The 14,709-nt window shown below is 46.9% G+C and overlaps 1 protein-coding gene across 4 annotated transcripts in view; it reads right to left on the bottom strand.

The window, feature by feature from the left end:
• The window catches only part of grm7 (glutamate metabotropic receptor 7), a 142,794-nt gene that overhangs the window by 12,432 nt on the left and 115,653 nt on the right, over window positions 1-14,709 (bottom strand). For all 4 annotated transcript variants that reach the window (XR_014800325.1, XM_084929668.1, XM_084929665.1 and 1 more), the window contains one exon: window positions 9,107-10,042. Coding sequence is in view for 3 of the 4 variants with exons in the window: in XM_084929668.1 (XP_084785794.1) it covers window positions 9,107-10,042 (936 nt within the window). In the remaining variant the exon portion in view is untranslated. The remainder of the gene's footprint in view (window positions 1-9,106; window positions 10,043-14,709) is intronic.

The raw sequence follows: 14,709 nt of genomic DNA, 5'->3' as shown, positions 1-14,709 counted from the left end.
CTGCAAAGTTTAGAAGAACATCAGACACACGAGGAAGATCGACGAGACGTTCAGTTTGGATGGAGGAGGAGGTGGTGTTAGAGGTGGAGCGGGAGGCAGTGTCACAGTGTCTGTTCCTAATGTTTTGTCTTCTTGGTCTGAGCTGGTTTCCATGGTGACACCTGTGGCATCTGAGTGCAGGTACACCCGGAACCAATCAGCATTCTGAAGCTGCAGAAACACTAAAACCATGGCAACCAATCCTGAACACACGCCAAAGCTCAGCATCAGTGGACGCCTCTAAGACCGCCCTCAGAGTGCGTTCAGAGCTGCCTGTGACTACAGTACGCACGCACACGCACACACACACACTGAGGTGGTGGTGTTGAACAGCAGCTCGGTGCTGCAGCAGGTACGTGACGAGGGTTAAAGGGCGTCCTCCTCCGATTTACCCGCCCGGCTCTGGGACCTTCTGTCCTGGAGTCATCGTCACAGATGCAACAATCCTGTCTCAGCTCTTTGAGCTGCAGCTTCTGCTGAGCCCTCTCTCCTCATCGTCGGCCTTCGTCCCTCCAAAGCTGCAGCACAGTGCTGACACACCTCAGCTCTGCTGTAGGTTACCTGTGTTTTTATGAAGCCCTCTGAGGCACAAACCTGCCTCAGAGGGCTTCAGCCACGCAGCAGCTGCAGGGGTGTCAGCTTTGAATCCCAGCACGTGACCGCTGTGGTTTCACGTTCTGTTATTCTGGATTATTCAGGATTACAGATTACTCAGATTACTCTTACACCTAAACATCACCTCAGAACCTCTAATGTGGTCTGAAGAGTTGATCATAGTTCATTTATTCGTCATGTTTCTCTCTTTCTGTTTGTACATTATGTGAAGATTACTGTGTGATTCTTTATCATTATTGTTATTATTAGCAGCAGTATTTGTGATTTTTAGGATGTTCAGCTGCAGATGTTTGAATGTGTTTGAAGACCTTTGAGCTGCAGCTGTGGTGACGAGTTGGAGGGGGACACAGTTTAATGTGGCACCACTCTCCACCTGCTGTAAGGCTAACTGCTAACTACCTGTGTGATGGCCCAGAGCTGCAGCAGAGAGGAGACAGACGTCCTGAAACAGCGTCCTCACATTTGATTGGCTCTCCAAATGTCAGCACTGTGAGTCTGTGTGTGTGTGTGTGTGTGTGTGTGTGTGTGAGGATGACTTGTTTACTGGGGTACTTAAATTCCACTTTCTCCTGCTGTTACAAAGTGGCAGGAAGTGGAGCTGCTGCTGGAGACAAAGCACAGAGCTGGGCGGCTACAGGTGTGACACAACTGAACAAAAATCACCTCGCAGTGTTTTAAACTAAAGAGCCTGACAGGCAGCGAGGAACCCCGCAGTCAGCCCACAGCCACGAGCAGCAGCGACAGTGGGGAGGAAGAACTCTCTTCAAACAGCAAGAAACTTGAATAAAACGTGAATAAATAAATAGCACGAATTTATTTCATTTCTTTTTGATGTGCAGAATGATATTTATTTATTGTATTTCTGTTACTGTAAACTTAAAACAAGTGAGCAAAATAATGTTACAGGAAGAAATTTCAAAGTAAAGATCACATTTTTCCTCATTCGTTTAATTCTGCAAACTCTCACGTCTTCACATTCTCACAGAAACACTCAGTGCATCATGGGAAGTCACCCAGCAGCCCGCGCCTGTAGCAGCTACACAAAGTGATACCATACTATACAACCCCGAGACCTCCATGTGTATACACCTGTATTACACTGGGAACCAGCTGTCACGCTGTGCAGAGGGTTGAGGAGGCTCTGATGGACCTTTTCGACTGATGACCACGGGGAGCGCACTGATGGTCTGCTCAACAAATCACATTAAATCCTGTCAGATAACGTATGTCCTGACATCAGGAAACAGAGAGGAAGAGAAAAGTGTTCGGAGCGAGCGGAGGAGAGAAACCAGGGAGGGGAGTCTGCAGGAGCCTCAGAGCCATCTCCACACCCACCTTCTCCCTCCACCATGACCTCCAACACATAGCCGCTATTATCAGCTCCAGGCTCCTTAAATCCTGTGCAGGAAACACAGCCCAAGGACCTGAACAGCTACAGGATGGAGGCTCTGACCCTGGCTGCTACTTGCTTGTCTTCGAGCTCATCGTTAGACAAACTGTGTCCGTCTATCAGCCTAGCATTGGCCCATCTGCTTAGATACCATATTTCTAAGATTTTCAGGGCCAATAACCTCAGTTTGATCTGAATCAAGAAGCAGAAAGTTTGTGGCCATCCAGGTCTTTATGTCTTTATTCCTGCAGTTTAACTCATTGATCAGTACCTGTGGATGGAGTAAAATCAGCACAGCAACAGAAACATATGCAGAGTTTATTTCCTTTAAATGAAAAACGATGAATCGACCAATCAGTGCAGCCCGACTGAACACGGCGGTGAGGAGAGGAGGACGATGTCCTGTGTGCTGACAGGTGAGGAGAGGAGGTGGAAACAAACATCAGTGCCATAAAATCCCGGCTGCATGAAGCAAAGACATTAGCATTGCAAATACCCGCCGCCTCCTGCTGGCGTCTCCTTCCTGTCTACACATGTGGAAAACATCTAAATCAGCTGGACAGCGGCAGTCTGAGTCCCCGTGATGGCGGCGTAGTGACCTTGGCGTGTGCGTGAGAGGAGAAACGGCCTCGTCTGATTTATTCATGAGGTGCTGACATGTGGCAGCAGATCTGGTGACGCTGAAACGCTGTTCGGGGCGGCGCGCATACGAGCGCTCCATCAACAGCGGGTTCTTGCACACGTGTGGTCGTCTCTTTGAGCTGATGTCGTTCATCTTTCTTCGAGGTCACGCTGAAGTTCCCGCCCTATCGGCGCTCTCGGAGCGGACTTGGAGTCTCCGTGAGTTCGAGCGCTGATCTGAGCAGCGTTTCTGATCTCTCGTTGTCGCCTTTGTCTTTCTGATCACCTCACCGGAGTCATGCTGAGTCTGTGTTCGCCGTTTTGTCATGTGTTTTTCTCTGTGAGGTCGCGTAGCGTCTGCGGGCTTTTGGATCAGTGTGATGTGTTTCAAATGATTTCTGTCCCGTAGGCGGCGGGCCGGACAGGAGGGTTCTTTGCTCTGATCTCATTTCCAGCTCGCCCATCTCTTCACTGAGACTCTGAGCTTCAAGTGTATCCTCTCATTGATAAATCCTGAATGAGCCATTCACATCAGAGAAAACACACAATGTACCCGCGCTACAGTCAGAGGCATCAAATCCCTCTTCAGGCTCCAGCAAACAGCTTTTATCATCATGAGAACAGGACGCTGCTGAGCACACGCAGCCTGATCCTGCTGCCTTCAGCATGAAGCCTGCTCTGCAGAACAGGACGCCACGTTTCAGCCTCCTCAAGACATAACAGGAAACACGAGATGGAAGCTCGTGGTGCACGGCGACCTTCAGCCTCATTGTGTAACGGCGGGGTGCGCCGGTGTGTTAGTTAGAGCAGGACCCAAGAGCAGACACAGGTGAGGAGACGTGACTTTAACAAAAAGCGAGATTTTATTCTGGCTGATGACAGAAGGCAAAACACAAGCTACGCAAGACAACTAAAGTGGAAACAGACTATCCTGTGATACTGAACACTATACGAGACTATGAAACCGTGATAAAGCTGTGACACTTTAACAACTACTTCTATGACTGTGAGAACTGTGACGACTATGACGTAACTGGGAGGGTTACACAGACGACGCGACACAGACCGAATGAAACACAGACACTAAATACCCACAGGGATGATCAGGGGAACAGCTGACACACATGAACCCAAGGACATCCCAGAGTCAGGAACGCTGCCCTGAGACTGCTCCCAAACGAAGGATAAAGTAACAAAACACTCGCACATGAACACGCCACATCGCCCTCTGACAGCAGGGCGGCCATCTTTACTGCATCCACAGACTGCTCTCCTGTTTTCCAGCTAACAGGGCGGGGGTGTATTCAGAAGCTGATTGGCTCCGCCCTGAGAGTAAATACAGCAACGTCTGCACTGCAGGTTTAAAGGTTTTAGGACCTGGACAGAGAGCGAACGCACACATGTAGGTGACGAGTGCAGCACGCCACAGGAAACTCGGTTTTCAGCTCTGCTCCACCCTCACCGCTGTGATAGAACCAAAGGATTCAACATCTTCAGATTTGATCCTTAATAAATGTAACTATCATCAACACAAGCATCTTCATAACACAGTTACTGTAAATGATTAAATACTCCGGAAAGACAGCGGAAATACTCTGGAATACTGTGGGAATACTGTGGGAATACTCTGGAATACTGTGGGAATACTCTGGAATACTGTGGGAATACTGTGGGAATACTCTGAAATACTGTGGGAATACTCTGGAATACTGTGGAAATACTGTGGGAATACTGTGGAAATACTGTGGAAATACTCTGGAATACTGTGGGAATACTGTGGGAATACTCTGGAATACTGTGGGAATACTCTGAAATACTGTGGGAATACTCTGGAATACTGTGGGAATACTGTGGGAATACTCTGGAATACTGTGGGAATACTCTGGAATACTGTGGAAATACTGTGGGAATACTGTGGAAATACTGTGGGAATACTGTGGGAATACTCTGGGAATACTGTGGGAATACTCTGGAATACTGTGGGAATACTCTGGAATACTGTGGAAATACTGTGGGAATACTGTGGAAATACTCTGGAATACTGTGGGAATACTGTGGGAATACTCTGGAATACTGTGGGAATACTCTGAAATACTGTGGGAATACTGTGGGAATACTCTGAAATACTGTGGGAATACTCTGGAATACTGTGGAAATACTGTGGAAATACTCTGGAATACTGTGGGAATACTGTGGAAATACTGTGGAAATACTCTGGAATACTGTGGGAATACTGTGGGAATACTCTGGAATACTGTGGGAATACTCTGAAATACTGTGGGAATACTCTGGAATACTGTGGAAATACTGTGGGAATACTGTGGAAATACTGTGGAAATACTGTGGGAATACTCTGCAATACTGTGGAAATACTCTGGAATACTGTGGAAATACTATGGGAATACTGTGGAAATACTCTGGAATACTGTGGAAATACTGTGGGAATACTCTGGAATACTGTGGGAATACTGTGGGAATACAGCGGCTCTGACACGGAGCCACACGGATAAAAGAAACGAGCTGAGCAGACTAAAAGCTTCTTCGCTGTGCAAAGGACGAATGAGACTGCAGCAGAGGTGTGACATCACAGACACGTGTGATGTCACAGGCCGCTAGCTTACTGCAGGCTAACGGAAGCTCGGCTAGCTTTCCTGCTCTGCGATTGGCTGCTGTTACAGAGATAACGTGCAACAAAGATCCCGCCCACCTGGCACTGAAGCGTCTGAGTGAGTCCTGCCTCACTGGTTTAAACCCAACAAATACAACCTGTGCTGTGTGTGTGTGTGTGTGTGTGTGTCTGTGCGTGTCTGTGTGTGTGTCTGTGTGTGTGCGTGTGTGTGTGTGTGTCTGTGCGTGTGTGTGTGTGTGTCTGTGCGTGTGTGTCTGTGTGTGTCTGTCTGTGCGTGTGTGTCTGTGCGTGTCTGTGTGTCTGTGTGTCTGTGCGTGTGTGTGTCTGTGTGTCTGTGTGTGTGTCTGTGCGTGTCTGTGTGTGTGTGTGTGTGTGTCTGTGTGTGTGTCTGTGCGTGTGTGTGTCTGTGTGTGTGTCTGTGTGTGTCTGTGCGTGTGTCTGTGTGTGTCTGTGCGTGTGTGTGTGTGTCTGTGTGTGTGTGTCTGTGCGTGTCTGTGTGTGTGTGTGTGTGTCTGTGCGTGTGTGTGTCTGTGTGTCTGTGTGTGTCTGTGTGTGTGTGTGTGTGTGTCTGTGTGTGTCTGTGTGTGTGTGTGTGTGTGTCTGTGTGTGTGTGTGTGTGTGTCTGTGTGTGTGCGTGTCTGTCTGTGCGTGTCTGTGTCTGTCTGTGCGTGTCTGTGTGTGTGTCTGTGCGTGTGTGTGTCTGTCTGTCTGTGTGTGTCTGTGTGTGTGTGTGTCTGTGTGCGTGTGTCTGTGTCTGTGTGTGTCTGTGTGTGTGTGTGTGTGTAGGAGGATAAGAGCATGAAGAAGAAAACACAAAAACAAAAAAAACCAACTAATTCCTCCTACACTGTAACAGACACTAATGAAACCACATTGCACACACACACACACAGACACACAGACACACACACACTCCCCTTCGTTACATCACTCCATGCTGTCCCCTTTCCTTCCTTCATCCTTTACTTGCTGCTGCCTGAATCTGTATTTGCATGTTGAAATTGGGTGTGTGTGTGTGTGTCTGTGTGTGTGTGTGAGAGAGAGAGTTTCTCCTGCTCATCTGTATTCTGCTCGGAGCAGGCAGGTAATAATAAGCAGCAAAGGCCAGTATGTTACTGCTGCTCTCAGGTGATGTCAAACCTCTGTTCACACACACACGCACACACACACACACCTGTTTGTACTCATGTATCTGTGAGGACTCTGCTCCTGTGTTTCTGACGTTTTGACTCTTTAAACGTTTCTCTCGCTCTAACTGAAAATAATAAGACACACCTGACCTGTTTTGTTTTGTGATATATCAAAGGTGAGGTTGTTGTTGTGTGTGTGTGTGTGTGTCTGTGTGTGTGTGTTGTCTTCATGATGCATTCTGCAGCATTGTTGCCTCTCACACAGATCACATGTATTTTTATGATATTACTGCTTTCTTTAATCAAACATATTTTGGACATCGTGGCTCCGTTAGCAGATGAAAAACCCTCCGTCTATTCTGAGGACAAACTACAGCCCCCACAATGCTGTGAGGCATTTAAACAATGTGAACAATGTGTGTTTCCGTCTGTGTTTTTAGTGTTTCTCTTATTGTTTTTAGTGAAATCGGTGAAAGCAGCAGAACTCTGTGAGGGCGGCTCCACGAGCCACCGCTGATCACGGCGAGGGCGAAGGAAACCGAGAAACAGGCAGACTCTCAGGCAGCTTCTGACCTCTGTGGTTCTACTTTGGTTTGAATGAACATCAGATGTGATGAAACAAAGGGAGGAGCGGCTGCAGCGTCTCTGCAGTCAGACTAATGCTCTGTTTCATCAACAGACACGAGGAAGCTTTGAATCACCTCAGGAGACGACGTACCCTCTGAGGGACACACTTTAACTAATTATGACTTCATCAGATTTTTACTGCTGAACAAACCAGATAGAAAATAAAGTCAGGAGCACCAGCGCACTGTGGACGGGCTTCAGCGAGGCTCCCGGCAACTAAGACTGAACTGTAACTAAACTAGACCAGCCAAAGCGATGCTAGTTTTAGTGTAATGAAAAACAAAAAGTTGAACTCTGCTCGACTCCTTTTTACAGCTTCTTGTTGCTTCTGCGGATGGAGGGAAAATCAGCGAGCTCAGGGCTGCAGTTTATTTTACAGTCATATTACTGCACGTTTCTAATCCCACGCCTGCCTTTGGATTCTTTACCTGCAGGTGAGACGCCACAGGTACACTGACCTCTGACCTCTGGCCGCAGACAAAGCAAGCATACAAATCCCAACATGACCAAAAATGGCAAACTGAGACACAAAACTGCCTGACAAAGAGGGAAAGAAAGCAAAATGACAAAGTCAAAATACATACAGAGCTCACAAACACAAAGACCCAGAAAGACTCAAGAACCCTGAAGGAACCGGACAAACAACAAGACCTACTGGGAAAGACAAAATACCAGATCTCCAAACAGCCACGCCCTCCTGCTTTACATCAAACAGCCTAAAACAACCGGACATGTCTCAAAAGAGCCAAAGTCAGAGGCAAAAACCTGCTGAGGAGACAAAAAAGGACCAAATGCCCAGAAAACAAAACCACAGAAAGCAAAAAGACAAATGTGCCACACAGTGAAGTATGTTGATGACCACCATGATGACATCATCGTGGTGATGTCACCCTGTAGGGTGGAGGTAGAGAAGTTGTCCCGCTGGTGCTCACAGAAGAACCAGAAGCTGAACGACCCTAAGACCAAAGAACTCATCATGGACCTCAGGAGGCACAGACAGCTCCCCTCCTCCCTCGTTATAAATGTAAACAGGTGGAATCTGTCTCCACCTTCAGGTTTCTCCGCTGATCTCACCTGGACCCACAACACCATCTCCGTGGTAAAGAAGGCCCAGCAGCGGCTGCACTTCCTTCGTGTCCTGAGAAGAACCTGGACCAGGAGCTGCTGCTGGTCTTCTACCCTCCTCAGTGGAGAGCGAGGTCTCCTCCTGCCTGGTGTTTGTACTCAGGGGCCACGCCTGAGAGCAGGAAGGCTGCACAGAGGGTCATTAACACCGCCCAAAAAATCATTAGGTGCCTTCTGACGTCCCTGGAGGCCATCGCCAGATCGACCTGTCTCAGGTAAACCAGGGCCATCACAGGTGACCCCTACACCCCGCCCACCACCTATTCGACCCGCTGGCCTCTGGTCAAGCTTCAGCTCAATCAGGTCCCACAGCTCCAGACTCACTAACAGCTTCTTCCACTGGGCCATTCGGACTGTTAACAAACAATATGTATATGTATATCACATTGTATGATTTGTTCAAAAATCATACAATGTCCGCTTGGCATCTTTCTTGGCCTTAAGACAACAATTCTGATGGCTAAAGATCCAAACGGGACACAAAAAAAAAAAAAAAAAAAAAAGTCATACAATGTGATTTCTGGAGTTTTCTTTTTAGATTCTGTCTCTCACAGTGGAAATGCACCTATGCTGAAAACTGTAGACCCCTCCATGATCTCTACGTAAGAGAACTTGCAAAATCACAGGGTGATTTCAAATACTTATACTTATTACCTACACCTTATATATGTATGTATGTATGTATGTATATATATATATATATATATATATATATTAATGATTCATTAATCATTCCAAAAGAACCAAAAATGCAGCTTGCACGTATCAAACACTTTCAGCCAGGAGACTTGGGGTTGATCCCCTGTGGAGATGTTATTGGTTAGGTGGTTGGTACCAAGCTGCTGATTTTGGCAGAGTTAACATGACGCAGAAACTTCATCACCAATATTTCCACAAATTAAAACATCAAAAACTGTAAGTCAGTCTTACCTTTTCTGCCGACTGCGCCGTGCCAAAGAAGATGGGGATGAAGGCCAGCCACACGATGCAGGTGGTGTACATGGTGAAGCCGATGGGCTTGGCCTCGTTAAAATTCTCCGGGACCCCGCGGGTCTTTATGGCGTAAACAGTACACGTCACCATCAGTAAGATGCTGTAACCCAACGAACAGATAATCTGGAGATCCGTGATGTCGCATTTCAACACCCCTCGAGCCAGATCGGGGTTGAGGGTCTTCTGCTCGTCGTAGTCTATGATGGTGTTGGGCGGGTCCACCCCGAACCAGATTAACACCCCTAACAGCTGGACTGAGATGAGGCTGGAGGTGATAGCGAGCTGCGAGGTGGGACTGATCAGCCTCGGCGGCGTCACAGACTTCTTGCCCTGCTCGAAGATTCGGTAGATGCGGTTGGTTTTGGTGAGGAGGGCGGCGTAGCTGATGCACATCCCCAGACCGAGGAAAATCCTTCTGAACGAGCACACGCCGACATCTGGCTTGGCGATCATGAGGAACGTGATGATGTAGCACAGAAATATCCCAGTCAGGAGGACGTAACTCAGCTCCCTGCCAGATGCCCGGACGATCGGCGTGTCGTTGTACCGTATGAACGTAGCCATGACGAAGATTGTTGCGATGATGCCCAGCATTGCCAGGAAAACCGGAATCACCGCCCAGGGTGAGTGCCACTCCAGCTTTGTGATGGGGATGGGCTGGCAGAACGTGCGGTTGGCGCTGGGCCTCATGTTGTAGGAGCACAGCTTGCAGGTGAACTCGTCGGGCTGGAACTGGTATCCGTCGCAGGGCTCGCAGTGCCAGCAGCAGGGCATGCCTTTCACCACCTTCTTCCTCTCGCCAGTTTTACAGGGAAGGCTGCACACGGAGGTGGGAACCTCCTGCTCTCCTCGAGGCCACTGCATGTCCTCCTTCTGGAGAGAGAGCATGGAGACAGTGAATGGTTAGATCAGCGCCCCAATATATTCTCACTGCCAACTCATCAGAAACCGCTTCTCTTCATGTTGTAACACAGGGTAATTTTCTCATGTAGGTTAGGAGGCAGGTGGAGTACCAGATAAGTGGTTTAGACCAGCGGTCCCCAACCCCTGGGCCACGGACCGGTGTCAGTCCGTGAGTCGTTTGGTGCCGGGCCGCGAGAGTTGAGGCTTGGGTGTGAAATCTATGGTGTTCAGGGTTATCGTTAACTCTGTTTCCCTGGGTCTGTTCCTGTGTTATGAATAAATCTATTTTTGGTACTGGTTTTATTTTGTTGTATTGTATTTGTTGTATTCGCGACACCTTAAAGGCCGGTCCGTGAAAATATTGTTGGACATAAACCGGTCCGTGGCGCAAACAAGGTTGGGACGGCCGGTTTAGACCAGTGCTTCCCAACCTTTTGGAGCCACAGCACATATTTCACATTAGATAAATCACACGGCACACCACAGAAGCAAAATGTCACAAAAATCATATTGATCGTTTTCTTCCTCGCACCAGCCTCGGTTTGTCCCCAGGATACCCTTTTTTGCTTTGCTTTCACTGCTCATGCTACGGCCTTCATCTGGGTCGCAGTTTTCTCCAGGACCAGGTCTCACGGACTACTTTTTCTTTTCAAACATTTATCTGGGATCACGCTATTACGCACTGCGTCGTCTCACAGCATGATGATTTTGTCATTTCTCCTACATCTTCTTCTGTTTTACTGGCAGTTGGCAACCCATTTAATTAGAGCAGATAGTTGTACTGCCCTCTGGTGGAAGAGAATGTAATTGTTCTGCCTGTTACTCACGCCGATGGCTTAGAGCAGGGGTGTCGAACTCCAGGCCTCGAGGGCCGGTGTCCTGCAGGTTTTAGATCTCACCCTGGGTCAACACACCTGAATCAAATGATTAGTTCATTGCCAGGCCTCTGGAGAACTTCAGGACATGTTGAGGAGGTCATTTAGCCATTTAAATCAGCTGTGTTGGATCAAGGACACATCTAAAACCTGCAGGACACCGGCCCTTGAGGCCTGGAGTTCGACGCCTGTGGCTTAGAGTACTACAGTGTTCCCGCGTTCTAAAAATGACCCACGATAGGTGAAATCCACGAAGTAGCAGCTTTATTTTTTACAATTATTATAGATGTTTTGAAAACCCCTCACTACACACTTTATACACTTTTCTCAGACAGGCATGAACATTTTCACACTTTTCTCTCAAGTTCAAAGTTCGAAGTTCAAACCTTCGTAGAAAGTCCAGTATTATAGGAACCAAAGATCAAACCCTGTTTTCAGGTCCAGAACATGGAATAGAGCCGCTGCCAGAGAATTCAACATTAATGAATCACTAATGAATCAATGGAAGTGGAGGAAGCAAGAAGAATGAGCTGAGTAAAGTTTGACTTATCTGACTGTTTGGTTTCGCTTAATGTGCCTTATAATCTGGAAAATACGGTAACTTCTACCTGCCTTTAGTCCAAACCTTTGTGCGATGGTTAGCATCTTCCTACCGCAGGAGACTTTGACGGAGCAAAGCAAAACTTACAAACATGCAGTCACACTGCTAGCATCGAAGATTTAAGTAAATTTGACAAGCTGAACGCGTTCTGCACTGGACAGGAGACACGGCACGAGAGTGAGTGACAATGGTCTACAGCCAATCAGGACGCAGAACACAATGCGCTGCAAAAAACAACAACAAAAAAAGGCACCACATCCAGAGAAAGACACCAACAACCCATCGCTCACAGGCTTTCAGTAACAGTCAGTGTCTCTGGTGTTACATGTCTACATTTATGTTTTATATCTTGACCACTGCTCGCAGCGGCTCACTGGATCTGCTGGTTTCTACCGATGGCGCTATAGGTCTTTCAACCCACTCTCATCATCAATGTGTTTTTTTGTGTTGTTGCTTTGATGCGCTGACATTATTGTCCACCAAGACATAACCTGCCAGTGTTAGAGACCTCAAACCTGTCTTAGGGGTTGCAGGAGCAGGTTTATCAGCCTGGAGTCTGGACCATGCTCTGTTTGAACCTCTGTGCTCTGGTTTTGTCACATTACATTTAAGAAAGGATCTTGGTTGAAGGTAAAATCCCACAATATTTGGGGGTCAGTATAAGTATAAAAACAGCTGCTCCATAACTGTAATTACACAGTATTTGCTAACCCAACAAAGAGGCCGCCCGGGTCTTTATCTGTAAATCATTCTGAGACGACTCAAACTGAAACCAAACATGCTACCTTACCATCTTTTCTTCCTGCTGCGCCTAAAAAAGTTTAGTGTTGTAGAGCAATCCTCAAAGAACAGACTGTAAACATGCTGCCCTGTGGGTGAAGCTGAACCTCGGAGTGCATGGTACAACGTCGCCATGCTGTGAGCTAATCACGCTGTCAGACATCGACTCCGAGGTTTCAGGCTCGGAGTTATAGCTGAGCGTGTGGCGCGATTTGCTTCGCTTGCTGCTCCAGTAAAAGTCACATTGATTTGACAGCCTGACTGCTGCTAATGAGCAACGAACGCTGCATTAGTGCAACATCAATATGGATGAATTCCACCTGGACCGAGCGCCGCTGAGTGCACGTCTCCTCAGCGTGAGGGTTTGCTGTGTTTAGGGTCAGTGTGTCCATCGTGTCAGATCACAAAGAGGTGAGCAGCAAAGGCACGACTGGTCGGGAATCGAACTGTAAACTAAAGTTTTATTGGAGCTATGATCTCACACAGACACTGAGCCAGCAGCAGGTGTGTCACTGCTCAGGACGACTTTGTGGATCAGATAAAAACACAAAGACACAAAATACGTCACTGATCTTTTAAAAACCTAGAATGTGTTTTCCTGCTCTGACCTTTGAACTCACACAGTTACAGCACATCTGCGACTGCACAGGAAACATTTATTAATGACGGCCACACCTCCTCATCACACACACACGTTCTATAACACATGCGTGTTGTTGGCGACCCGCCCCGTGCTGACTGTTCCTGTACAAAGTCTGTGTTGGTAATTCGTACTGGTTCACGTGTAGCATGATGGGAATGTGCCAGACCAGCCGGCATTTCCACTTCCTGCCTGAACAAATCCATCGTATCCACTCAGATCGTTGGTCACTTTAATGGGAGAGCTAGCGTTAGCGCAGAAAGCCTGCTCAGGGTTGGATCTCGAAACCTGATCGATCCGTCCATGAGGGGAACGATGAGCTACAAACATTCATGGTGCTTTTATTTTGAAAGTCAAGCTCGCTTACAAGTCGCAGGTTTTCCTTTTTGGGAGAAAAACACCTGTAAGTGTGCAGCAAGAACGAGCCCGTAATGGTCTTTACTGAAAGTCACATTAAGTGGAATGGACTTTAACTACCCTCTTATCCGGTCGTTAAGTGATGACGTGACGAATCCTACTTCCGGGCCTAAAGTAGTCTGCGTTTAATATGGCTTTTGTGTTGTTAACATGTTTAATGTTTTGTATTTTCTTCTATTTAATCTCAAAAAGCTCCTAAAACAATCAGTGATCACTGTTGACCTCCCTCGGCTTTTATTACCACTAATCATTTATTTAAGCTCAGTTTTTAAAACCTGAGGATGTAGCTACAGCCCAGCCCATGCAGCAGTATATGAATGACTAACCTCGTATTGTGGATGGATTATCTCAGTTGTTCTCCTGGCTGAAGTTTGGTCCTTTTACAGCATCCTGCCATGCGATTACATTTGTTCCTGACCACCGAGAACACTCACGTTAACTTTTATTGAGTGGGAAAAAAGCTAGCTTGTTTATATTATGCTAACATAGCTGTGTCGCTAGCGGTCACGTAGCACATCATTATATACCAGCTAGCCAAACTTCAGTAACCCTACAAACGTCACTGCTGTTTAGTTTTCTGTCTTCATTTATGTTGGAAGTGATAACAGAGCTGTACGTTTGAATTTGTTTCCAAAACCCCGCAGTCAGGACATGCTATATTGTATTTAGATAGAAGCTAGTGAGCTAACTTCCTGCTAACTTCTAACTCCGTTAAACGTCATAAATTCCGTTTTCATGGATGCCTGGATGTTAAACTCAATTGTTACACCTGGTAGAGCAGAACGCTGATCACTTTATTAAAGATGAAAGACTTTAGACAGTTTTTAACTCTCAGTAATGCCATAGTGATCGTTTGATATATGGACCTGCAGCGCGGTTTAGGCCCAGACACGGCTAGTGACGTCAGACTTAACGACCGGATAAGGAAACCCCTGAGGAACGGTGACTAATCCCTTCTTGCAGCATGCAGCCAACGAGGAATTTATTCATTTATCGTGTTTTGTTGTACCGTGTTATTTTTAGTGTCTTAAGCTGAGTTTTATTTTGTTAATGCTGTGTAGTTTTCACAGTGGCTTTGGAGAGATGTCTTCAAATAAACCAGTGATGGAAAAACTACTTGCATCTGCCTGTGCTTCGAGGGAATCATACACATGTATGTGCTGTGCAGCTGCATGTGCTTATTATTATTAATAAATTATAAAGAACAGCTGCCGCGTGAGTCTGAATTTCAGCTGTGCCTGTTTGATGTGACTTAAATGAAACTTAATGCATGAAGGGATGAGTGTAATGCTGTTTTATTAACGAGTTTTCGCTCTTTCAGGTT

The sequence above is a fragment of the Perissodus microlepis genome, chromosome 5, assembly GCF_051167445.1.
Source record: "Perissodus microlepis isolate ML-2025 ecotype Zambia chromosome 5, ASM5116744v1, whole genome shotgun sequence".
NCBI lineage: Eukaryota > Metazoa > Chordata > Actinopteri > Cichliformes > Cichlidae > Perissodus > Perissodus microlepis.
Note: the sequence above shows the minus strand (reverse complement) of the source record. Positions and strands in the feature narration are given on the sequence as shown.